Source organism: Plecotus auritus, assembly GCF_963455305.1.
Source record: "Plecotus auritus genome assembly, chromosome: 6".
NCBI lineage: Eukaryota > Metazoa > Chordata > Mammalia > Chiroptera > Vespertilionidae > Plecotus > Plecotus auritus.
Genome location: NC_137773.1, coordinates 93,128,530 through 93,153,934, shown reverse-complemented (window position 1 = coordinate 93,153,934; position 25,405 = coordinate 93,128,530). Strand labels below are relative to the sequence as shown.

Below are 25,405 nucleotides of genomic sequence, written 5' to 3'. Positions count from 1 at the left end.
AGCTCGTTAGCCGCTCAAAACCAGGGGGCTGGTTTGGTTTTGCAGGTGCAGGTTAGCCTTTGCCAACGCTCGCTCAGCCGAGGAGTTTGCGCTCCTAGGAGGGCGCCGTCAGGGATGCTGGCTTCGGATTGGGCCAGGGACAGTGGGCGGGACCGAAGGTGGGCATCCTGACGTGTACGTGGTGGGGAGGGGTAGTCCCGGATTGGTCCACACCGCCGGCGGAGAGCGCGAGGCGTGTTCAGACTCAGCCAATCAGCGCTGCGCTTCCACATCGCTCCGCCTCGCGCTAGCGTCTACGTCACGCGGGGAGTGCGCTACCCCTCTTGCGCGTCCAGCACCACTTCCGGCACAGGCGCGGCGTGACGTCAGGAGGAGGGCAGGTAAGGGCTGGTAGGCGGGGGGCGGCCAGGCCCGTAGGGGCCGGGGTAGTGGGGTGAAGTGGGGGTGTCAAGCTGATACCTCACCCAATCTCGGAGCCGTCCTACTGACCGAGCACTCGGGGCGGGGGGGGGGGGGTGTGCAGGGGGGTAAGGTTCTGGGGTCGCGGGCCCGTTGTCCGGAGCGGCCCAGGTCCCAGTCGTGACCCCGGACCCAAATCCCGGGCTACGGCCGTGACTCCAGACTCAGCCTTGGCCCATATTATGCCTGAAGGGCGCCTCGGTTTACTACATCTAGAAAATGGAACCAGTAAGCCCCTACCTCGCTGGGTCGTGGTGAAGATTTTGTAAAATAATTCTTGTAAAACGGTGAACATGAGAAACAATCACCAACGTGGTTAATCACCAACGTGGTTAATTCGGCGTTAGGTGCTGTAGTGAGAACTTAAACTCACTGAGTCTTAACTGCAACCTTATCAGGTTGATACTTTGGTAAACCCTATTTTATAGATGAGGAAACGGAGGCCCAAAGAAAGTGAGCAGCTTGTCCAAAGTCAGGCCACTAGCAAGCAGCAGAGTCGGTATCCGAGTCCAAGTAGTACGTCCTGGGCAAATACAGTCTATGATGACTCTTGACACCAGGGATCAGAGATTGCCATCTGTCCAGCCTATTATACTATTCACTGGGGTGGTAAACCATGTTAAGACTCCTGGCTCCTGTAAACGCGGTACTTTGTGCAAGCACTTCCCACTGTTATTTCATCCACAGCAACCCCAGAAAGTCAGTCCTGTCGCCCTCATCCGCTCTTTACAGGTGAGGAAATATAATAATTCAGGGAAGCTCAGACACTGGCCAAGACCACCCAGTGAGTGAGGAGTAAAGCTGAGATTCAAGCCCAGGGAACTGTGACCCCAAAGCCTGGGTGGGCACTTAGCTATTTTGTTAGCAAAAACATCCAGGGGCACTCTTTACAGATGGAGGACCCAAGATAGAGGTTTGGGACAATGTCGGAGCAGTTTACATCCAGGGCTTTGCCCCCTGGTTCTGTCTCCCCATCAGCTTCTGACTCTGGCAAGTTGCTTAAGTCCCCAGGTCAGTTGGAAACAATAGTAACAATACAGAGTAAATGAGGCAATGATGTCAGGCTCAGTGCAGCGCCTGGCACACAGTAACCGTTAGAGAGTGCACAACTAAAGTAGCAGCAACAATTAGACCAAGCTTCCTGGCTAGCACAGGGAGCTGGCAGATGATACCCACAGGCCAAAACCAGCCTGATTTTGGACAACCTGCCAGCTAAGAGAGATACTGACTTCTTAAATGATTGGGGGGAACTCAAAAGGAGAATACTTTGTAACGAGTGACAATCATGTGAAATGCAAATTTCAGTTATATTGGAGTACAATACACCCATTCATTTACATCTTGTTCACAGCTACTTTCTGTGAACTGGGCGATGGGCAGAATGGAGTTGTTGGGACACAGACAGTCTGGTCCGGAGAGCCAGCAGTATTTACTCTATGTTCCTTAACAGAAAACTTGCCAATCCCAATTCAGGACCTAAAAGTCTCTCCTCCAAACATGCAGGGTGTAGGGGATGTCTAACCCCCAGTTTTAGGAGCCCCTGCATTTGATACCTGTGTCACCTGCCACTGATTCTTACAGAAATTTCAATCAGTTACCAATGGTTCTTCTGTCAGAACTTTTTTTTTTTTTTTTAGTTTTTTTTTTTATTATCACCCAGGGATATGTTTATTGACTTTAGAGAGAGAGGAAGGGGGAGAGAGAGAAACATCAATGTGAGAGAGAAACATCCATCAGTTGCCTTCTGTACCTACCCTGACCAGGGATCAGACTGGTAACATTTTGGTGTACCTGACTACACTCCAGCTAACTGAGCCAGAGGCCAGGCCTTCTGTCAAAATTTATTAGAGGCCAGGCACTGTCCTTGGTGCTAGAGATATGGCAAGGTGAGATCTTGCAGAGGAGGCAAACTGTAGACAAGTAAACAGACACAGGGTGATGTGATAGGAACTCCAGGGGAGAAGTGACTCCAGTGAGGCCTCTGACAAAAGTGATGTTTGAGTTGAGACCTGTGACAAAGAACAGACAGCTCTTGGAGGAGCGCTCAAGGCAGTTGGCCTACACCTGCTTAGCCTCTGAAGGCAGCCAGGAAGCCAGAGTGAGCATGAGGGAGAGGGGTGAGAGGCAGGCTTGGAGAGGGAGGCAGGGGTTCCATAGCCCACAGCCGGGGAGCTAAGGAGGGTACATGATTCTCAAAGCAATGGGAATAACTGGAGGGGTTGAAGCAGGAGAGTGGTATTTTAGATTTATTTTTTAAAAGATCCTCCTAGCGCCTGTGGGACGAACAGACCGTGGGAATTGAGGGCAGAGTGAGACCAGAGAGAGGTGACTACACTGGTCCAGCGGAGCAATGGCAGGGGCCATGGAGGGGTGAGAAGTGTTAGCTGTGAATATATGTTGGATGGCGAGTGGACAGGGCACTCTTTCTAAACCAACAAGCGCTGTTCTTTGGACACCTGGGGGAAGGCTCTTCAGAGTCGACACCACCTTACCCAGCCCACAGCATCTTCTCAGGGAAGCCGTGGCGCCTCTGCCCGGCTCCCTAGGAGAATGGGACTGGGCAGATGGTCAGCACAGCACAGTCCGTGTCAGTGTCTTGTCATCTTTTCAGATTGGCCACGTTGAGGGTGAGGACCAGTAGGCAGCTCCCAAGATGGTGAGTAGACTGGCTTGTGGCTTCTTGGGGTTCTTTTCTAGTCTTCATTAGACCTCCACAGTAGCCCCTTCCTCCCCTAAAGCCCTTGCCTGTCCCTGAGCTCTAAGATGGTATTTTCACACTCTGGATTCATGATCTTTTGGTGCAGTAGTTCTCAAACTTTGCTTCACATTAAAATCACCCCAGAAGCTTTTTTCTTTCTTTGATTTTTTTTAATGAGGTGAAATTCTCATAACAAAATTAACCATTTTAAAGTGTATTATCCCATGGCATTTATAATTTTATGCAGCCATCATCTCTTAACTACTTCCAAAACGTTTCATCACCCAAAAGGAAACTCCTTCCCTATTAGCAGTCACTACCCTTCCCCCCTCCTCCAGCCCCTAGCAACCACTAGTCTGCTTCATGTCTCTATGGATTTGCCTATTCAGGACATTTCATGTAAATGGGACCATATACCATTTGGCCTTTATATCTGACCTCTTTCACTTAATGTAACGTCTTCAAGATTCACCCAGTTGTAGCATGTATCAGAGGTTCATTCCTTTTTATGGTTGAATAATATTCCAGTGTGTGGATGGACCACCTTTGGTTTATCCATTTATCCATTGATGGGCATTTGGGTTGTTTCCACTTGTTGGCTGTTGGGAATAATGCTGCTGTGAACAAGGATTTGTTTAAACATGTTTTCCAGGTAGCTTTTTAAAAGCCCAGTGTTCAGGCGCCACTCTCCAGAGCAGGTCCTCTGTCAGGAGTTTTCTGGGCGTGGATCCCAGATAGCAGTATTTTAGAAACTCCTCACGTGGAGGTAATGTGCAGCCAAGTTTGAGACCCACTACTTTGGTGGGTCATTCAGTCACCTCAGCAAGTAGCTGCCAGCTTTTTTTTTTATATATATATTTCATTGATTTTTCACAGAGAGGAAGAGAGAGGGATAGAAAGCCAGAAACATCGATGAGAGAGAGACATCGATCAGCTGCCTCCTGCACGCCCCCCACCGGGGATGTGCCCGCAACCCAGGTACATGCCCTTGACCGGAATCGAACCTGGGACCCTGCAGTCCACAGGCCGACGCTCTATCCACTGAGCCAAACCGGTTTCGGCAGGCTGCCAGCTTTTGAAAAGAGATTTCCCAGCCAGGGTAAGGATTCTTTCATGAAACCTGTGCCTCAGCTGTATTGCGGGCATGTCTGCCCTGTTGCATTGTTAAATGTGTCTTACTGTAAGTCAGACCCCCAAAAATACAAAAACCATTGCTCTAGGAGAGTGGAACCCTCGTGGAATTTTCCATGGCAACAACAGTGGGTTTTTCTCCCAGGTCACAAGTCCTCGATCAGACATGGAGCCCAGGGCCGTCCTCTGTCTCCCTCATCCAAGTCCTGCCCCTCAAGGCTGCACCACTAGGTCTCCTGCAGGACACTCTCTGAGTCATGTCTCTCTTCTGCTTTCCAGGGTGAAAGGAAAGGTGTAAACAAGTACTACCCTCCAGATTTCAACCCTGAAAAGGTAAGAGACAGGCTTCCTTCCCCATGTGCATGATTGCAGAGACCTCACGGGGCAGGGTGAGGTCTGTCCCAGGGCATCCTCATCATCGGAGCCACAGCTGCAGAAGCATGGGCGACCCTGAGATCTCTCTGCCTTTCTCCTGTGGCACGAGTCTTGGGGTAGTCTTCATTCCCAGAGGAAAACATGGCTCTCATCAGTTACCTACTCTGTGCTCAGCTTGGCGTATTTCCAGCAGAACTCAGGATGAGGTCAGGCACTCAGGCCCTGGGTCAGATCCCAGCCCCTCTGGTCTCCTCATAGCCTCTGCTGTTCCCTCTGATTGGAATCTCTTCCTCCATTTGACCACAAGGTTTTTTCCCTTCCTTTAGGTCTCTACTCACACAGGGCCTCCCTGACCGTTGTCTCATTCTCTTTTTTCATTACCTAGTGATACTTCTCTTCATAGCCCTATAAGGGCTCCCTGACACATTATCTGTTTACTTGAGTATTGTCCATTTCCCCTTTAGAACATTCACTCCACTCAGGTAGAGACATTCCATCTTGTTCACGGCTGTGTCCTCATACAATAGAGGCTGAGTAAGGTCTGCTGAGTGAGTCAGTGCGATCTGGCTGCATGGCCCCAGGCCCTTGACTCAGCCTCTCTAAACCACAGTTTTCCCATGTCAAAAAGGAAATAAAACAACCTGTCCTCACAGAATTGCTGAGGGATTAAAATGAGGCAACGCACGTAAAGTAGCCAGTAAATGTTTGCCAGTTCTCCCCACGACACCCAGAGGTAATTACGGAACCTAGACTCAGGAAGGCAAATGGTGAGGTTAATACCCAGGGTCACACAGCTCTTTCAGCTCTAAAATGGGAGAGGAAAGATTTGAATTCATGTATTCATGAGCCCAACCGCACTGGCTTCACCAGAGCCTCTGTGCCTTCCACTGTGCTGTTAATACCCCTGGTAGGTCATAAGAAAGAGGCCTCTCTCAGCCTATGCCAGAGAGCATGAGTTTGCCCAGCTTAGCAGTGCTAACCGCCTCCTTCCTCTCTGCACAGCATGGCTCTCTCAACCGATACCACAACAGCCACCCGCTCCGGGAGCGGGCTCGGAAGCTGTCCCAGGGCATTCTCATCATCAGGTAAGGCCTGAGAACTCCTGCCCCTTGTGCCACCTGGCCTCAATCTCAAGGAGAATTCAGCACTCCAATGTGCCCAGTGCTGCAGGATCTTAATTCTGTTAAGCAGAGGGTCACTATATCAATCAGCTGTTGACACATAACCAAACAATAAGCACATATTGCTCACAAGTCCAAGGCTCAGCTGAATGTCTCTGTTGGCCTGGACTGGCCTGGCTATAGGAACATTCGTCAACCATTCTTTATCCCCTCTAAGTACGCGCCCTTTGCAGTGTGGCTGTGGCCAGAGTTGCAGGTGTGGAGTCAAAGGGAGAGCCCAGTGGACAAAAGCAAATAAGCTGTTTTCTGTTTGTGTAGATTCGAGATGCCATATAACATCTGGTGTGATGGCTGCAAGAACCACATTGGCATGGGTGAGTTTCCACCCACCCCCTGCTCCCACCCAGCCCACCCCTATTCAGTCCCACAGACATTGAAGCCCATTGACCACCAGGGTCATCTCCATCAGGGACTCCCAATCAGGAGTCTGGGAGGAGGTAGCACCCAAGTGACTGGCAGGCTGCGGATGCCTCATTGCAGAGTGGTGAGGAGGCCAGGCTTTGCGTTCATCTCCTAGCTGAGTGATCCTGGGCAAGTGACTGAGCCTCTGTGTGCCTCAGTTTACCCATCTGTAAAATTCAGATGGTCTGAGTGTCCACCTGTGTGGCATTTAAAGTATGTAGTGCACAGCCTGGCTTGCATGGTTCAGTGGTTGAGCGTCGACCTGTGAACCAGGAGGTCACAGTTCGATTCCCAGTCAGGGCACATACCTGGGTTGCAGGCTCAGTCCACAGTGGGGATGTGCAGGAGGCAGCTGATGAATGATTCTCTCTCATCATTGATGTTTATATCTCTCTCTCCCTCTCCCTTCCTCTTTGAAATCAATAAAAATATATTTTAATAAACAAAGTGTGGAGTGCACAGCACGTGGCATATGGGAGGGCTCGTAAATTCAGTCTGCTGCTATCACTGTCCTTGACTGTCACCATTAGCATTTGGATCTCTGACTGTGCCACAGGTGCACTGATGGATAGACAGACAGGCATGGTCCAAGGTCTTGCTCAGCCGTGGTGGGACCTTGGTCAGATGACTCAACTCTCCTGACTTTGTTTCCTCCTCTGGGATCCTCACGGCGCCTCCCTCAGCTCCTCACACAGCACCTGGGCCAGGGGAGCAGCTCATTCTGTAAACAGGAGCTGATGGCTCTCAGTGAGAGTATCCAGTTCTCCTGGCAAAGGCTGTGGAAGTGCAGGAAGGGGTAGGCCAAGCCACCCAACTGCTGAAGAGGACAAGTGAGCCCCTGTGGTGTCTCCCTGATCAGACCCAGCCAGGGACTCTGCCTTAAAGGCCACCAGGCACTCAGGGACAAAAAGTGGGGCTTGGCCTGACACCACCACACATGGGTCACCCTCAGGGACATGATTGGAAGCAGGACCCATGAGAGGAAAACCCAGCTAAGCCACACCACTCGCCAGCCCAAGCTCTGTTTTTCTAGTTTAAGCATTTTTCACTGATAAACAAGTTCATACAGAGTCAAGAATATATATCATCTAACTAGCAAAATAATAAAAAACCTGAAAATTCTCTAGAAAAATAGTAAGTCCAGCCCTTCTCAAATGTTTGCCGAGCCAGGCCCTATTCTAAGCAATATGTGTTTTATTAGCTCCTGCAGTTTTCACAATAGCCCTGTACAGTAGGCATTATAATCATCCCTATTGCATAGATGTGGAAACAGGCCCAGAGGGATGAGGTTGCTGACCTGAGCTCACACAGCTGATAGGTGGTGGAATTAGGATTCATCCCAGACCCTCTGGCTCTTGCCTACCCTCCTCTGTGGCTTGAGCACCTGTCACACAGCTTGAGCACAGCTCTTTGCTGCCTTGAATTTCAGTGCCCTCCTGAGGTACCTCCTCTGCAGGGGAGTAAAATACCACCCCTGCCTGCCCCCTACCCGGGTGCATGGGCTCCAGCCTAGCCTGAGCCTCCACTCCCCTTCTCCTTCCAGGTGTTCGTTACAACGCAGAAAAGAAGAAGGTTGGCAATTACTACACGACCCCGATCTACAGGTAGAGGCAGCCTGGCAGGTGTCTCAGGGACACGTGGGTGGCCGCAGGGCGAATGGGCTGTAAAGGAGTCTTAAGGGGAGGGTAGCTGGTACCCTCTTCCTGATGGCCATCACCTGTGTTCTGTCCGGAAAATCATCCTGGTGTGTCAGTCAGTACATACCTCTGTCTAGACCCCTCCATGGCTCCCACCTTCCTCAGAGTAAAAGTCCTCCCCATGGCCCACAAGACCCCTAACACCCTGCTCTATCCCATCCCTGCTCTCACCTCCTCCCACACTTCCCCTCACTCACTCTGCACCAGCCACACGGGCTCCTTACTGTCCCTCTCTCTTACCCAGAGAGACTCCACCTCTATTCCCTCTGCCTGGAACACTCAATCTTCCCCAGACATCTGCAAGGCTCCTTCCCTTGGGTTTCTACTCCCAACACCACCTCTCAAAGAGGACTTTTCTAAAGTGGCGAGTACCACCCCACACTGTGGTTGCTTGTGTCTTTGTGGGCAACATGGCCCCTGCTGGAATGCTCATCCCTCCAAGTGTAGGTTGATTTGTTTCACTGCTATGTCCCTGGCAGCTGGTGTCAAGCAAGCCACAGAGCAGCCTAGCTCAGGAGTGTTTGTTGAGTAAATGAATGAGCGAACAAATGAATGAATGAATAAACTCCAGTCATTTAGTTCTGACGTAATGGGACCATGTCTGTCTCACCATGGCTTTATCCCCAGGTATGGAACTTGGTAGGTAGTAGATGCTCAGTAAACACTTGCGTACAGGTAGAAGGACGCAGGCAGGGGTCACATGGCAGCCTGGGGTGGCTGCAGTGTCCTGATTCCTGCCCACCTCCCAGATTCCGGATGAAATGCCACCTCTGCATCAACTACATCGAGATGCAGACAGACCCTGCCAACTGTGACTATGTGATCGTGAGTGGTGCCCAGCGCAAGGAGGAGCGCTGGGACATGGCAGACAATGAGCAGGTGCTGACGACAGGTGAGCACCTCAGGCAGCCCAAAGCCACCCCTACCTGACCCTGACCCTGAGCCTGAGGTGGGTCCCAAAAGGCCCAGCCACATTCCCACCCTTGCAGAGCATGAGAAGAAGCAGAAGCTAGAGACAGATGCCATGTTCCGTCTGGAGCATGGGGAGGCTGACCGAAGCACACTCAAGAAAGCCCTACCCACCCTGAGCCACATCCAGGAGGCACAGAGCGCCTGGAAGGACGACTTCGCCCTCAACAGCATGCTGCGGAAAAGGTTCCGGGTGAGTGGCTTCCAGCCCAGGATTGGAACCACAGGCGGGTGGGGGCACCTGGCATCGCTAACATGGCAAGTTCAGGTCCAGCCCTATCCCCATCACATACTAGCTATAGGCATGTCATTTCATCCACTGAGCCTAATTTTTTCCACCTGCATCATGAAGACCTCACAGCGCCCATGGGAGGCACCTAGCCCAGCGGCTGTTTTTAAGCTCATAGCACCTTCCCCTATGGGGACTGGGCTTCGCTTTCAACGGATCTCAAAGGGTAAATGAGCCTCAAGCTAGGGCCCGGGTGAAGCCTGACCCTGCTGTGGGTATCATATGGAGGCCCAGCAGGGTACTGACCAACTGGTCAACTCCTAACACACATTTCATGGGCCCACTCAGCTGTCCCAAAACAAAATCCATAGACTGTCAACCTGCCCCAAAATAATTTCCAAAATCATCCCTGCCATGTGCTATGAAAAAAAAGGGAAAATCATTTGTAATAAAATACATACAGTAATGTATATTTCAGTTTGTGTAATGTGTAGGCAAGATATCTGCACCTGTGTGGAGAGTCACAAGGGCACAGGTACAAATGCCAAAGGACACCGGGGTATACCGTCAGTGACCACAAGGGCTACTGAAGTTGTGCCAAAAATGCTTGGTGGAGCTATGAAAACTAGTGCCCTGGCTGGGTAGCTCACCCATATAAATGGGGTTTTCATCCTTGCAGGGTCTGACAGGGCACTGTGAGAACCTTCTCCTTCTCTCACTCTGTGGGGTAGACTGTGCCCCAGGACACTACAAATGGAGCCCAAGTAGGAGCATTAGGGCTAACCCCACAGGCCACAAGTTCCCTCACTATCCTACAGCTCCTATCTCTTTCTGCTTCCTTTTCTGATCATTCTGTGGTCATCATTAGGAATAAAATTACTAGTTTGTTTTTGTCTTTTTATTTATTTGAGAGAGACAGGAGAGAGAAGAACAATCAATTTGTTTCACTTATTTATGCATTCATTGGTTGAGTCTTATATGTGCCCTAACTGGGGATTGAACCCTAAACCTTGGTGTATGGGGACTATACTAACCAACTGAGCTACCCAGCCAGGGCTCTAGTTTTCTTACTAATAGCTTGTTACTAGAAGTGCTTCTCTGCAGCCAGGCCTGTGTCCTGAGCTATGTGTCCCCTGCCTTCTGGGCTTCTACACGTGGTAGAAGGACCCTCAAACATAACATCCCAGTGAGCCTACCTCAGTCCCTAACCTACCCCGCCCACATCCCCTCTTCTCAATAGAGAAGTTATCTGTCCACCCTGGCTGGGTGACCCAGTTGGTTGGAGCATCATCCCATACACCAAAAGGTTGGGAGTTCAATTCCTAGTCAGGGCACACACCTAGCTTGCGGGTTCAATCCCCAGTTGGGATGTGTATGGGAGACAACCAATCTCTCTCTCTCTTTCTCTTCCTCTCTCTCTAAAATCAATAAAAACATATCCTCAGGTGAGGATAAAAAGAAAAGAAGGCATCTGTCCTAGGCAGAATTCCCAAAGCTTGGAGTTGGCCTTAACTCCCCTTCCCCATCTCCAGTTAGCAATTCTGTCAGCCTTTACCTTCAAATTATAACTGGTATCTGGCTACTTCCACCACCCCCATCATCTCCTACCTGGATTAGCACAGTCCCTCTGCCCTGGTCTACAGGCTCTCACCCTCACACCCCCAACATTCTGTTTCTCCCCCACCCCCACCAGAGAACACCTATGAACACCTGAGTCAGTCACCTCCTTCCTGTGTTCAGAACCCTCCCTCTGTGGCTCCCACTTAAAGTAGAAGCCAAAATCTTTCCCACCAGGTCTCAATGATCTGCCCCTTCCCCTCCCGGCCCCCATCTCCACCTTCCCCTTGTTCACTCTGCCCCAGCGGCCGCCTCATTCTCCTCAGCAGCTCCAAGCATACTTCTGTCTCAGGGCCTTTGCACAGGCTCTTCCCTCCACTTTACGATGCTCTTCCACCAGATTCCCACACGGCCCCTCACTCAGATGTCTTTTCTCAGATGTGATCTTCTCAGGGAGACAGTCCCTGAGCCTCTTCTTCACCCTGTATCACATTTAAAGTTGAATCCCCTGGCCACTCCCTACCCCTTTCCTGGCATTCTTTTTCTCCCATCACTATTGTCTCACTCACCCACTAGAATGTCAGTTCCACAAGGGCAAGGGTTTTTGTCTGCTCTCTGCTGTGTTCCCAATGTCTAAACAAGGCCTGGGACAAGATGGGTGTTATGTAAATATTTGTGGAATGAATGATTGAAGAACTGATGGTACACGTATTAATAACAATTGTGCCTCCCATTTGTTAAGCAACTTTTGTGCCCCAGCCATAGTATGAGGCTTTTTTCACCCGCGAGCTTAGAGAGTAGGAAACAGACCCGGAGATCTGGAGCAATGCTGTGAGTCAACAGGCATGGAAGAGACACGGCTTTGATACCCACCTCACTTTCCCCAACAGGAAAAGAAAAAAGCCCTGCAGGAGGAGGAGGAGAGGGACCAGGCACTGCAGGCCAAGGCGAGCCTGGCCATCCCCCTGGTGCCTGAGACAGAGGACGACCGCAGGCTGGCCGCCTTGCTCAAGTTCCATACGCTGGACTGTGCGTGGGGGCTGGAGGGCATGGGTTGGGATGGGGAGAGATGGGGGATCCCGGCTTTGAATGGCAGACCCAGGCAGAGGGTGGCTCTGGACCTCTTTCCCCTCCTCTCCCTCTCCCCCAGCATATGAGGACAAGCAGAAACTCAAGCGGACAGAGATCATCAGCCGCTCCTGGTTCCCCTCGACCTCGGGACCCAGCAACTGCAGCAAAGCTGGCAGCGTCCTGAAGAAGCTGGCCCAGAACCGAAAATCCGCACCTGCTGGCTCCCCCATCACTGTGGGGGGCCTGGGTATTGTTCGAAGGCAGTCCCGGGAGACCTCAGAGAGCCCACAGCACATTACTGAGACCTCCAAGTCTGGGAAGCTACAGGTGTCAGAGGGCACCACCCAGGACTTGACTACATCCCCCCAAGACTGCTCTCAGGAGACTGCCAAGACCCCCAAGACAAAGGAACCTCAAGGGCAGAATGGGGGCTGTCAGGACAGGCCCCGGTCCTCATCAGGCTCCTCCCAAGAGGCAGCCGATCCCCAGGACACACCACGCCCCTGCACCCTCAACTCTTCCCTTGTGGCTGACTACTCAGACTCAGAGAGTGAGTGATTTTGAAGACTGGACCCCCTCTGGAGGCTGAGGCATACCCAGGAGGTCCCTCAGAGACTGCATCCTCACTGGACCACCAGCCTCCAAGACCTCAAACATCACCCCTTCCTCAGACCTTGCCTTCTCGAGTAATGGAATTATTTATTTGGTCCTGAAGAGGGGGAGAGGGTGTGTGTACCTTGTAGGACATCCCCCTCCCCCCCAGACTTATTAAAACCCTGCTTCTTTGCCCTTGCCTCCGGTTACTAGATGGGCCCAGAGCTGCTCCTCTGCCCCACCCCATCCAACCAAGCTGGCAGGCCTCTCATAGCAAATGGTGATGCTGGGCTACAGATGTGACCACCGCAATGGTCCTCACCCAGGATGATGAGTGTTTCAAGGTAGTGGCTCAGGTTGGTCTGCAATCAGGACAGACTTGCCAGAGCAAGTGACACAGGCTTGAGTGGGAAGGGTGGGTAGGGGACCAGGCAGCAGGAACCACACAGGGAGCCCAAGGTTGGGGGGCACACGGGGTGCCCATGTAGGTGTGAGCTGTTCATTGTCCCAGCCCATGGGGACACCTTACAAGGGTCACTAAAAAGGTCCCAGCGTGTTGCTGCTTTTGAATGAAACGTAAGACAGCAGAAAATAGTTCAAAACAGCCACACATACACCAGGAATTAATAGCCTGTCACCTCCCCCTAACCTTGGAAAAGGAAGATCATTTCACAGATACTGATGGAGCACGATGAGGGTGCCAGGCACTGTTCTAGCCACAAGGGAAACAGTGATGAACAAACGCAACCCTCTTGGGGCTGAGGTTCCAGCTGAATTCGTACTCAGGGCATGGTGGTCGCAGCAGCTGCCCCTGCATACCAGCCCTGCTCCCCAATGGGGCAGTAAAGTTTCAGGGCAGCAGTGAAAGCCCTAACATCTCCAATTAGGGCTTTTCTCTACCAGAGACAACCGGCAGCACTTGCTCTGGCCTGATGGTGCCCACCTGGGATTTGGCGGTCATAGCGTGATCAGCCAGACGCCAAACACAAGGCCTGGCATCTAGAAGATGCCCCGTAAATGGTGACGCCTTTGTGGTTCCGAGGGGATGGCTAACGCCGAGCTTGGCCCGGAAAAGGGGATAGGGTCGGCGAAGTACACTGTGAGTCCAGGCAATCTGCAGGGTTGCGTGCGCATGCTCCTCCTTCCGGCGGAGGCCCCTCCCACACGCGCAGCCCGCTGCGCCGGGGACCCTGGTGGAGCATGCTGGTTGCGCCATGCCCCCTCTGGAGGCGATCCGCTACTCGCGGGGCTCGCTGCAGATCCTCGACCAGCTGCTGCTGCCTCAGCAATGCCGCTACGAGGAGGTGGACTCGGTTCAGCAGGCCTGGAAGGCGATCCGCGCCATGAAGGTGGGGTGCAGCGACGGGGTTGTGGGTGGGGCGCGCCCTCGCCTGGCGCCCCTGACACTCCCAACCCTTTCCTCCAGGTGCGCGGCGCGCCTGCAATTGCGCTCGTGGGGTGCCTCAGCCTGGCCGTGGAGCTGCAGGCCGGAGCTGGAGGGCCGGGACTCGCCGCGCTCGTTGCCTTCGTGCACGACGCGCTGAGCTTCCTAGTCACCGCCCGGCCCACCGCAGTCAATATGGCCCGCGCTGCCCGCGACCTGGCCGACGCCGTAGCCCAAGAGGCCGAGCGGGAGGGCGCCACGGAAGAAACCGTCCGGGAGAGGTAGAGGGCCTTGTGCTAGGCACTGCTCTGAGCAGAGGCTCATTTTTTTCGCACAGCGACCCATTTTATAGATGAAAAGCAGATATGGCGCTCTTAGTCCAAGGCCACACAGGCAGGGCTGGGAGTCCGCCCCAGGCCCCAGGAACTTGGACTCAATCCCATGACTGTGCTTCCCCTGAACATGCCCAGCCCCCGTTCCCTTAGAGGTCCTTTTCAGTACCACTTCCTTCTGCCGGGGTTTTTCTTTTGAGGAATTTTGGTTCTTGTCTCATCCATTCCCTGTCCTCTTCTTTTCCCACTCTGCTCCAGCCACATGTTCTTTGACCCCACCAGGCTCGCTCCTGCCCCGGGGCCTTTGCACATGCCATCTCTCTAGAGCAGATGCCCCTCCTTCAGGTTTAAGGCTTCTGTCTTCCCCACCCCTATATGTTACAGCTCATCCCCCACCCCCACCCCCCTGACTCTGCTGCCTTTTTCTTCACTTTATTATCTGCTCATTTTTTCCTCCCCAACTTGTGTCAGCTCTATAGGGGCAGAGATTTTTGTCTTGGTTACTGCTGGGCCCCCCAGCGCTTCACACACAGGAGGTGCTCAGTTAACATGTGTTGCATGAGGGAATGGAGGTGACAGGTGGCAAAAGCAGAAGGATCTAGGCCTCACAGCTGTGAGAGGCTTTCAGCAAGAGAGTTGGGCAGGAAGGAGGGGCCAGCCTGGGCCGCGAGGCTGAGAGTCCCTTGTCCACCCCAGAGTGATCTGCTACGCTGAAGACATGTTGGAGAAAGACCTCAAGGATAATCGGAACATTGGAGACCTGGGAGCCCACCACCTCCTGGAGCGGGCAGCCCCAAAGGGCAGCAAGGTGACTGTGCTGACCCACTGTAATACTGGTGCACTGGCCACTGCTGGCTATGGCACAGCACTGGGTGAGTAAGTGCGTGTTCATGGGGATGGGGGAGAGCCCCTTTTGGTTCAAAAGAAAGAAACCCAAACCACTTTTCCCACCCCACCCCCAAAATGGAAATAGATTAGTTCTTGTACAGAAACAGGAAGATTCCTTCAGGTATGGCTGGATCCAGGAGTTCAAAAAATTAGCATTAGGACCCATCTATTCCTGTCCCGGTCCTGCTCCCGGTCCACGGGTCAGCAGAGGGCCTGCCAATGTTCAGATCAGGAGGAAAGGAGCCTATACCAACAATATATAACTCCTTATAACTCAGGGGCTCTGATGGGGTCACCTGCCCATCCAAGATCAACCACTTGATGGACCTGACCTGAGTGGGCAGAATGTTGACTTCAAGAGAACTGAGGGGAAGGGAGTGATCCCCAAGGAATGATTGGGGTAGCAGTGACCTAGAGAGGGGGAACTGGGTCCTGGGGCTCAAGTCAGCAGATTCCACTTGATCTTAAATTCCCCAGATTTCTCTACCTGCTTGGGTTCCACTTTGGGGCCTGGGGATTGAGGCCCTGATGGCAAGACATCATTCATTCATGTGCTCAACAGATAGTGGCACCTACTCTGTGCCCTACTTTATTCACTCAGCATTTATTAAGCACCTACTATGTGTCCCACCATTCATGAGTGCAAGCATTCTTTCGTTACTCAACAGACATTTATTAAGCATCTACTATTTGCCAGGCACAGTTCTGTGCACTGGGGAGCCATCAGTGAGCCATTGGGAAAGGAAAGCAGAAGGAACAGACAAAAGCAAGTCAGTAAATATATATAATGTGTTCGGAGGTGATAAGTACTAAAGAGGAAAAGCAGGGAAAGAGGTCAGGGGTGTGGGGGTTGCTATGTGAGATGGAAGGATCAAGGCAGGACTCACCAGGTGTTCTCTAAGCACACATGCACTGGACAGAGGGACAGCCACCACAAGGGCCTGGGGATGGGGAGCCTTTGGAGATCTGTGCCCCCAACTAATGGGCCACCACCCTGCCCATCTGTCCCTTTCTGTCTCATCCTGGCCTTTTGGTGAGTCGGGTCCTGCAGGTGTGATCCGCTCACTGCACAACCTTGGTCGCCTGAAGCATGTCTTTTGCACGGAGACCCGGCCCTACAACCAGGGGGCCCGGCTGACAGCCTTCGAGCTGGTCTACGAGCAGATTCCTGCCACCCTCATCACCGACAGCATGGCAGCAGCCGCCATGGCTCACCAGGACGTGTCAGGTCAGTAGGTGGGGTGCCAGCAGGCAGGGCACCAGCACTCAGGGCTCCAGGCATCCAGGGTCAAGTGATGACCCCCGACATCTTGCTCCCCAGCTGTTGTTGTGGGAGCTGACCGTGTGGTTGCCAATGGTGACACAGCCAACAAGGTGGGCACCTACCAGCTGGCCATCGCTGCCAAGTACCATGGCATCCCCTTCTACGTAGCTGCCCCCAGCTCCTCATGTGACCTCCGTCTGGAGACGGGCCAGCAGATCGTCATTGAGGAGCGCCCAAGCCAGGAGCTGACCGATGTCAATGGGGTCAGGATTGCAGCACCCGGTAAGCCATCACTCAGCGGGATACTAGAATCTGGGCACCTTCAGTTAGGTACCCATCCCCTTCACAGGAAGCAAGCAGCATTTTGGGTGACATCAGCCTTCTAGGGCACAAGCAACTTCAAATTCAAGCCAATTTTAGAAACAAATGTTGGAGGTCAAATTCTCTACCACGGTTTTCTCACCTGAAGAACAAATAAGAATCCTATTCAGCCAAGTGCCTATGAAGAGATACAGATATTTTCCAGCTTCCCCATGCTCCCTGGCTGTGCAGCTATGAGCAGGTTGCCTAAGTTCTCTCATCCCTAAGAGCCCCTGTGCTCCTATCCATAAAAGAGCTGTTATTGCCGAAACCAGTTTGGCTCAGTGGATAGAGCATCAGCCTGCGGACTGAAGGGTCCCAGGTTCGATTCTGGTCAAGGGCACATACCTTGGTTGCGGGCACATTCCCAGTGGGGGGTGTGCAGGAGGCAACTGATCGATGTTTCTCATCGATGTTTCTAACTATCCCTCTCCCTTCCTCTCTGTAAAAAAAAAAAAAAGATCTGTTATTATGATAAATCCCAGGGCCTTCAGTGAATTAACCCACATGACCTGGAGAATAGGCCCACCCCTATAGGGACCCTGGCTGGCACGGCTCAGTGGTTGAGCGTCCACCAATGAACAGGAGCCGCAGTTCAATTCTCAGACAGGGCACATGCCCGGGTTTCGGACTCGATCCCCAGTGGGGGTTGTGCAGGAGACAGCCAATCAATGATTCTCTCTCATCATTGATGTTTCTATCTCTCTCTCTCCCTTTCTCTCTGAAATCAATAAAAATATACATATTTTTTAAATAATAACAGTATACAGCCCAGCCGGTGTGGCTCATTGGTGGAACATCGACCCATGAACCAGGAGGTCATGGTTTGATTCCCAGTCGGGGTACATGCCTGGGTTTTGGGCTTAATTCCTAATAGAGGGCATGCAGGAGGCAGCCAATTAATGATTCTCTCATCATTGATGTTTCCAACCCTTCTCTCCCTCTCCCTATCTCTAAAATCAATAAAATTTTTTTTTTTTTTTTTTTTTTAAAGAGAGAGTGGGGTTGTAGCTGGTTTGGCTTAGTGGATAGAGCGTTGGACTGCAGACCAACGGGTCCCAGATTCAATTTCAATCAAGGGCACATAACTTGGTTTCAGGCTCCTCTCCAACCCAGGCCCTCATTGGGGGCTCGTGCAGGAGGCAACCAATCAATGTGTTTCTCTCATATCAATGTTTCTCTCTGTCTTTCCCTCTCTCTTCCACTCTCCCTAAAAATCAATGGAAAAAATATCTTTGGGTGAGGAGTAACAAAAAAATAAATAACTTAAAAAAACAAAACTATACAGCCCTGGCCAGTGTAGCTCGGTTGGGCGTTGTCCCATGCACCAAGGGGTCACTGGTATGATTCCTGGTCGGGGCATGTGCACAGGTTGTGGGTTCAATCCCCAGTTGGGGCCAGTGTGGGAGGCGGCTAATTGATGTTTTGCTCTCTCATCGATGTTTCTCCCTGCCTTACTCTAAAATCAATAAAAGCTTTTTTTAGAAAATACTTTAAAACTAAGCAGAAGGAAGTCCTAATAGTCTGTTGTTTTCTGCTGCAATTCCTTACCGATTTTTTATTTTTATTTTTTAAATATATTTTATTGATTTTTTACAGAGAGGAAGGGAGAGGGATAGAGAGTTAGAAACATTGATGAAAGAGAAACATCAATCAGCTGCTTCCTGCACACCCCCTATTGGGGATGTGCCCGCAACCAAGGTACATGCCCTTGACCGGAATCGAACCTGCCTTCAGTCCACAGGCCGATGCTCTATCCTCTGAGCCAAACCAGTTAGGGCTCCTTACGGCTTTTTTTAAAAGGATACATTGATTCTGAAAATTTTCTCATTTTATTTTTTTGGCGTCCCTGCTTTCCTAGAGGCATAATTAGCACTGGTCATAATCCCTAAGGCTGTGGAAAGCAGAGTTGACAACACACACCCACTAAAGTAAAACTGGGACAGCAAGACATATGTCAAATGGGCAAGGTGCCATCTGTGGGCCCTGATACTTTGCTCCTGCCAGTGGTCATAGGAATGCAGACCCCAGAGAAATGGGTCTTGTGTTTTTTCCAAGAGAAGCCTTACATTTTTTAATATATGAAATCTCCCACCTTTTGAAAGGTGGCAGCTAATTCAGTGGTCTCAAAAAACTGTGAGCCTGCCCTAGCTGGTTGCTCAATGATTAGAGCGTCAGCCCTTGGACTGAAGGGTCTCGAGTTCAATTCCGGTCAAGGACATGTTCCTCTGTTGCAGGCTTGATCCCCAGCCCTCGGTCAGTCTCTCACATCCATGTTTCTCTCTCTTTGTCTCTCCCTCTCCCTTCTAAAAATCAATGGGAAAAAATATCCTCAGGTGAGGATTAACAAATAAAACAACTGTGAGCAGAGAAAAAAGTTTGCAGCCTCTTGTGTAAGAAATTGTGGTCTACACTGAGTAATTCATACAGCAAATGTTTTTGAGCCCCTGACTAATGCTAAGTGCTGGGATATAGGAGTGAAAAAAGACACAAAACTCCATGCCCTCATAGAACTGACAATTTGGTCAGGGAGACAGACAATAAGATAAATAACACAAGCCCTAACCGGTTTGGCTCAGTGGATAGAGCGTCGGCCTGCGGACTGAAGGGTCCCAGGTTCGATTCCGGTCAAGGGCATGTACCTTGGTTGCGGGCACATCCCCAGTAGGAGGTGTGCAGGAGGCAGCTGATGGATGTTTCTTTCATCGATGTTTCTGACTCTCTATCCATCTCTGTAAAAAAATCAATAAAACATACTAAAAAAAAAAAAAAAAAAAAAAAAAAGAATTCCCTAACTCCCAACAACCACCATGGGTGTGGGGGGACAGGTGACAACAACTTGAGAACTTTCACAGAAGTAAATACCTACCTTCTTACTTCCCTTCTCTTCCCTGTAGGAATTGGGGTTTGGAATCCTGCCTTCGATGTCACCCCCCATGACCTCATCACTGGCGGCATCATCACAGAGCTGGGTGTCTTTACCCCTAAAGAACTCCAGGCAGCCCTAAGCACCACCACCTCCTGAGGGTGGGGACATTAGATGGACCCCAGAAGTAACCAACCTGGCTCTCCATACCCTGCCCCATCCCCCTAGCTTTTATAATAAAATGTATTGAATAGTCTGCCCCAAAGCTGACCTTCCCCCAATTACACTTCTTCCTAGAGCAGGGATAGCAGACAGAGTCTCTGCATGGCTCTTAAAAATGCAGCAGCTGGAGATAGGCTGCCCAAGTTCCTATCCCAGTTCTGCCACTCTTTCTGCTGTGTGATCTTGGCCAGGTCACTTCACCTCTCCATGCTATGGTTTCCTCATTTATAACATTGGGGACAATACCTATGGCCTTAGGTTGCTCTCAGGATGGGAACTAGGGTAACACCTCAGGCACAAAGTTTTAAATGGGACACCAAAAAGCTCAGTAACCAAGACAAATAATACTTTCATGCAGTATTTTTAAAAATAAAGTTAATGCAAGAAAAATACATGAACAAAATACCAAGATACTAAACAGAATGGAAGCCTACCTTGCACACCTTAACCTTAACCTCTACCAGCCTTTGTCCCAATAAAACTTTGTTTACAACATCACCAATCTACAAGCAGTAGTTTCACGGTGTGATTTTTTTTAAATATTAAAATGTTACTTTTAAATGTTGAAAACACCATCTTGATTACAGAATTTGGGGTACCCTTAAATTTTGCAGCAGTAAGTGTCTAACTCACCTCATTTTTGTTTTGGACTGAATTTTACATACAAAGAGCATAAAACTATACGTTTCACGAAACATGAGTGCCCAGTGAATATTAGCTTATCATTGTAACCTTCCCTTTAAAATTTTTGCCAAACGCTGTGCATGAAGAACCATCTTTGTCAGAACGCCAACTCTTTGCCACGTTGTTTCCCAAGCGCCCTTGCGCGTCCTGACCCCGCTGTATCCCATCGTGCCCTGCGTTTTCCGGTTACAATTGTTAAGCCCCGCTTTTTCCTGCGCATGTTTTATCATGGCGCAGGGGCAGCGCAAGTTCCAGGCGCAGAAGCCAGCCAAGAGCAAAGCGGCAGCGGCAGCCTCGGAGCGCAACCGGGGCCCGAGGAAGGGAGGTGAGGAGTGGTCCGGGGGCTGGGCGAGGTGGGCCTGGGGCGCCCTGACCTCACGCGAGTGTGTCTTCCCCCAGGTCGTGTTATCGCCCCCAAGAAGGCGCGCATTGTGCAACAGCGAAAGCTCAAGAAGGTGAGTGGGGGCGTGCGAGGGTCGAGGGATGGAGCTTGGAGGTCAGCGCCGTGGAACAGAAATGGAACCTGGCGCCAGCGGATTGAGTCTAGAACCGGCGGAGGTTGGAGCTGGAACCGCCGGAGGGGCCGGGAATGAGCCTGGAGCCAGCCAGGGGCGAGAGAGAGAGCCTTGGAGGTTTGTTGAGGGAGGGATCCCGGGATGACGTCTGGACCCGGGGGTGGATCCTGGAGAATTCCGGACTCTGAGCCTCCCGCGTGCGGTGTGTACAGGAACATCACCTATTATTCAACGGGCCTCACAGCGGTCGCCAACCGGCGGTCCGTGAGGTCTGAAAGGTTGGCGATCGCTGGTTTAAGGAAACCTTTGGAGCAGCGGTCGCCAACGTAGGAGCAAGGCCTGGCGCGCAGAAAAGTATTCTACACTCATTAAGCTGCTTTGGTTGTTACTGTGCTCTAATAGGACTCGGGAAGGGAGTGACATGGGAACGGAGTTGAAAACCCCAGCTTTGCACGAAGGCAGTGCTGGGGGCAAATCGCAGTTCCATGGATGAGTACAGTGGAACCTCGGTTCTCGAACTTGATTTGTTCCAGAAAGCTGTTCAAGAAGCGATTCGTTCGAAAACCGAATCGTTTTTCCCCATTAGAAGTCATGTAAATTTAATCCATTCCAGACCCACAAATGATTCCCTTTTTTTAAACCTTATATATAGTACATGTCTAAATGTACTGTTTAATCTACAAATAAAAACACTTTTTTCGTAAGTTTATGGGACCACCTCCTACTAACCTTAAATCACTTTAGCATTCATTCCAGGGGTGTCTTTCAGGTCAGCATTGGGCATCTGAGTTTGTTCATGGTTCACTGCCTCTGAAATGCTTTTCGTTTATCCAAATCAACAGTTTTTCTACCTCAGTTGCCTGTGATCATTGCTTCTTTCACACCCTTAGCAACATTAGCACTTTTATGATCTCTTTGTGTTTTAAAATTGTGCTAATCGTTGTTTTCACCACCAAAAAAAGCACTTTCTCCTTTGTTTATTGCCTGAGAGACATGAAAGAATTGTCTGGTCCAAAACCGAGACATTTTTTCTGTGAACTTGGTTGAGGACGAATTGTCCAAGATCCAAGACATTCCAGAACCAGGGTTTGGCTGTCTTTGTTCACCATGAGCCTAAGGATTCAGTGCCGTAAGGGCACCTGTAAAGCGCTGAGAACAGCACAGGGCACCAAGAAACATTAGCTGTGTTGGTTATTGTCATTTCTAGGGTTAAGCTTAAGAAGTTACAGAAAATTAAAACTGATGTTGGTGGAGTCAGATCTGAGTTTGAGTTGTATTCCACACTAACTAGTGTGTAACCTTCATCAAAGTGTTTAGTTTCCCCGGAGCCTCGGTTTTCTCAGACCTGGGTCCCCAGCAGCCTGCTTACCTCCAGTATTCATTTAGGAAGATTCTGTCCTACCAAATTTCAAAATAGTCGGGATCATCCTGGATCTCCCCCTCACCCTTTCCTCCCTGATCTGCCGCCCCCCATCCCCTATAGCAGCCAGAGGGCGCCTGTGAGCACTTAAAAGTCAGATCATGTTGCCTTCTCTGCTCAGAACCCTCGTGCCTCTACCTCGCTGTGAGTGGGGGGTTGGGAGGGGGAGGACCAAGCCCTGTACACTATGCCCTATGCCGCCGTCTCACTTCCCTGCCCTCTCCTCCCACTCTTCCCCTTGCTCCCTCCAGCCTCACTGGCCCTTTAACTGCTCCTCGTCCCACTTCAACTTTGCACTGGCTGTTTCTTCTGCCCCAGTTCTCCCAAAAATCCACATGGCTCCCTTCCTCTGAGTCAAGTCTGACTGCAAGTGTTGCTTCTGAGCAGCTTGTTCCTGATGGCAGCCCCACAGCCCCACCCCACTCACTTGCCCTTGTTTTCTTTTCTCTAAACACCTCTTACCATTTATCACCGTTTAACAGTTTAATGTAATATATCATTGGCATTTATATTGTCCCCACACATGCACTGAATGTCAGCTGGCTGAAGGTAGAGGTTCTCCTGTGTCCTGTTTGCTGTGTGTCCCCTGTGCCCTGGCATGTGGTGCTGGCTGTGGCCATCATGAGTCATTGGAGTTCATACAGGCAGGGCAAGGGGATGGTTTGGGGAATATGATTAAAATACCAGTTTTGGAACCAGACACACTTGGCTTCTAATCCCTGTGCCTTTACTTGCTCACATCCCTGTCTCAGAGCCCCAGTTCACCATGTGCAAAACGGAGGGACTGTCTACCTGGAGGCTGAGACCAGACTCCAGGCATGCCAGGGTCCAGTCTCCCCTCATGTGGTTTGCGAATCCTAGGCAACTGCCTCCTCACTGCAGGAGCCTCAATTTCCCCTTCAGTGAAATGGGCGTGAGCAGAAGTTTGGATGCTGAGGTCCAGAAATGAGAAAGGATTTTGTGTGTGTGTATAACACCACAAAGAGTGTGGGGCAAAAGCAGGACTTAAATCACAGCCTCCAGACTCTCAGGTGCTGTTTCCAGGGGTGTCGCTGATCCAGCCCCAGGTCAGGCCCTCCCTCACTTCCTCAGCCTCAGATCCCAGTCTGATTGCCCCTCGGTTGCCCCTTCAGGACCTAGAGGTCGGGATCCGGAAGAAGATTGAACATGATGTGGTGATGAAAGCCAGCACCAGCCTGCCCAAGAAGCTGGCGCTGCTGAAAGCCCCCGCCAAGAAGAAGTAGGCAGCCTCTTCCTCCACCAAGACACGTTCCTAAGGACGCAGCTCCTGCCTCCATGCTCAGACCTCTGCAGGGGACTCCACAGGCAGCACCGCGGACAGAAGGAGCCCTGCTCCCCAGAGCCTTGGGTTGCAGCTCGAACTTTGGACTTGAGGGGAGGGAGGGGGGCGCCTGGCCTGTGAGCAGGTGACCAGCACATCTGTAGTGTATGGGTCAGTTTCCCAGGGTGCCAAGAATTCAGCAGTGGCCTTGAGGAAATGTTCAACTTTCTGTACCGTCCCCCCTCAGTTCCTTTGTCCACTGGTTTCATCGGAGCAATAAACCTGCCTTTGTCCTTCCCCTTGCAGTCACATGCTCTGTGAGCAGGCCAGCGCCAGAGGCCAGGCGCACTGACCTGGTCAGCCTCAGCGATGTCTTCAGGAGACCAACCACCTACTCAGGGAGGGGTGATTGAGCTTCTGCATGTCCATCCTGGGAGCTTATGGAGAATCTTCCCTCCAACCTCAGGTGACTCACCAACCTCCTTACCTGCCTAGTTCAGTGGTTGGCAAACTGCAGCTCACGAGCCGTGGTTTGCCACTCTGTTGACTAAATGAGTTTGCCGACCACTGCCTTAGGGAAAAACACTTAAAAAACGTTTTAATAATGTACTAATGTCTTTAACCTGAAGTCAAACTTCTGGGTAAGGGTAATGCCTTACAGCAGTGGTCGGCAAACTCATTAGTCAACAGAGTGGCAAACTGCGGCTCGCGAGCCGCAGTTTGCCAACCACTGGCCTAGGTCACCCCCTCTGCCCGGTACAAGCCAGGAGATATGGGGAGCCATTTTCCCATCTGTAGGACAGGTGTTGATTAAACCAGAATGCACTTATGAACTGCTCAAAGCCACCTCTATCTATTAAAGTAAAAATATCGGGTATGTCTATGGCTTGTGCTTTCTAGTGCTTTCTGCACATCACTTCATCCCAAGTTGGGTTGGGTTAACACTCCAGAGCCAGTACTTGAACCCACCACTGGCTGAGTCCCAATGTGTACTCAGCTGACCATCCCCCACCAAGATTTTCTGTTTCATTCTGAGCACCCCCTTCCCCAAATCCTCACTTGAGCCTGCTAAACTGGACAATGCCTATGGAGTCAGCCGGGAGCTCTGACCTGGTGACCACCCTTCTCTCCCTCCGTTGGGGGTGAGAGGTAGGTCTCAGCACAGTGACCAGGCTGGGCCTAAGGAAACTCCAAACTGGAAAGTCTCTCCTTCAATTCAGGCTCTGCTACCACAGCTCTCAATTTTTTGAGATGTAAAGTAGGGTTTTTGTGTGCGTGAAATTGCTTTCCCGGCTTCTGTGTATGTGTGTGTGGTTAAAACATAAAAGTGACCTTTAAAAGTATACAATTCAGTGGCATTTTGTGCATTCACTGTTTTGGGGACTACCCAAAACTTACCACTGAAAAGATGGCCTATCCCCAGTAGCTGTCACTGCCTGTTCCCCCCTTCCCGGTCCCTGGCAGCCACTGATGTGCATTCTGCCTCTCCAGTGGTCGGCAAACCGCAGCTCACGAGCCACATGCGGTTCTTTGGCCCCTTGAGTGTGGCTCTTCCACAAAATACCACGGCCTGGGCGAGTCTATTTTGAAGAAGTGGCGTTAGAAGAAGTTTAAGTTTAAAAAATTTGGCTCTCGAAATTTCAATCGTTGTACTGTTGATAGTTGGCTCTGTTGACTAATGAGTTTGCCAACCACTGCTCTAGGTGTTTGTTAAATGAAGGAAGGAATTATTTCTGCAAAGAAAAAAACTTGTTTTTGTTTTTTAATTCTCACCTGAGGATATTTTTCCATTGATTTTCAGAGAGAGTGGAGGAGGGAGAAATAT

The 25,405-nt window shown here is 50.9% G+C and overlaps 3 protein-coding genes across 4 annotated transcripts; all 3 read left to right on the top strand.

The window, feature by feature from the left end:
* The first annotated feature begins 307 nt into the window (after nucleotides 1-307).
* Nucleotides 308-12,563, top strand: YJU2B (YJU2 splicing factor homolog B). 2 transcript variants are annotated; one of them, XM_080674306.1, is made up of 11 exons: nucleotides 350-380; nucleotides 1,147-1,191; nucleotides 3,071-3,115; nucleotides 4,568-4,621; nucleotides 5,666-5,748; nucleotides 6,103-6,158; nucleotides 7,790-7,850; nucleotides 8,693-8,835; nucleotides 8,933-9,105; nucleotides 11,589-11,727; nucleotides 11,849-12,563. In XM_080674306.1, exons 3-11 carry the CDS (start codon nucleotides 3,113-3,115, stop codon nucleotides 12,325-12,327), a joined length of 1,191 nt encoding a protein of 396 aa, XP_080530432.1. In that variant the 5' UTR covers nucleotides 350-380; nucleotides 1,147-1,191; nucleotides 3,071-3,112; the 3' UTR covers nucleotides 12,328-12,563. The 2 variants fall into 2 exon arrangements, with proteins under 2 accessions (XP_080530431.1, XP_080530432.1); XM_080674305.1 differs by lacking the exon at nucleotides 1,147-1,191 and having other exon boundaries at nucleotides 308-380; nucleotides 11,849-12,562.
* Nucleotides 12,564-13,525: 962 nt separating this feature from the next.
* Nucleotides 13,526-20,190, top strand: MRI1 (methylthioribose-1-phosphate isomerase 1). The gene is made up of 6 exons (XM_080674265.1): nucleotides 13,526-13,712; nucleotides 13,790-14,028; nucleotides 14,776-14,951; nucleotides 16,019-16,195; nucleotides 16,289-16,513; nucleotides 19,489-20,190. The coding sequence occupies exons 1-6, from the start codon at nucleotides 13,578-13,580 to the stop codon at nucleotides 19,614-19,616; spliced, it is 1,080 nt and encodes a 359-aa protein (XP_080530391.1). The 5' UTR covers nucleotides 13,526-13,577; the 3' UTR covers nucleotides 19,617-20,190.
* Nucleotides 20,191-20,530: 340 nt separating this feature from the next.
* On the top strand, nucleotides 20,531-23,877 carry LOC308251151 (leydig cell tumor 10 kDa protein homolog). The gene is made up of 3 exons (XM_080674266.1): nucleotides 20,531-20,688; nucleotides 20,763-20,818; nucleotides 23,432-23,877. Exons 1-3 carry the CDS (start codon nucleotides 20,592-20,594, stop codon nucleotides 23,540-23,542), a joined length of 264 nt encoding a protein of 87 aa, XP_080530392.1. The 5' UTR covers nucleotides 20,531-20,591; the 3' UTR covers nucleotides 23,543-23,877.
* The last annotated feature ends 1,528 nt before the right edge of the window (nucleotides 23,878-25,405 follow it).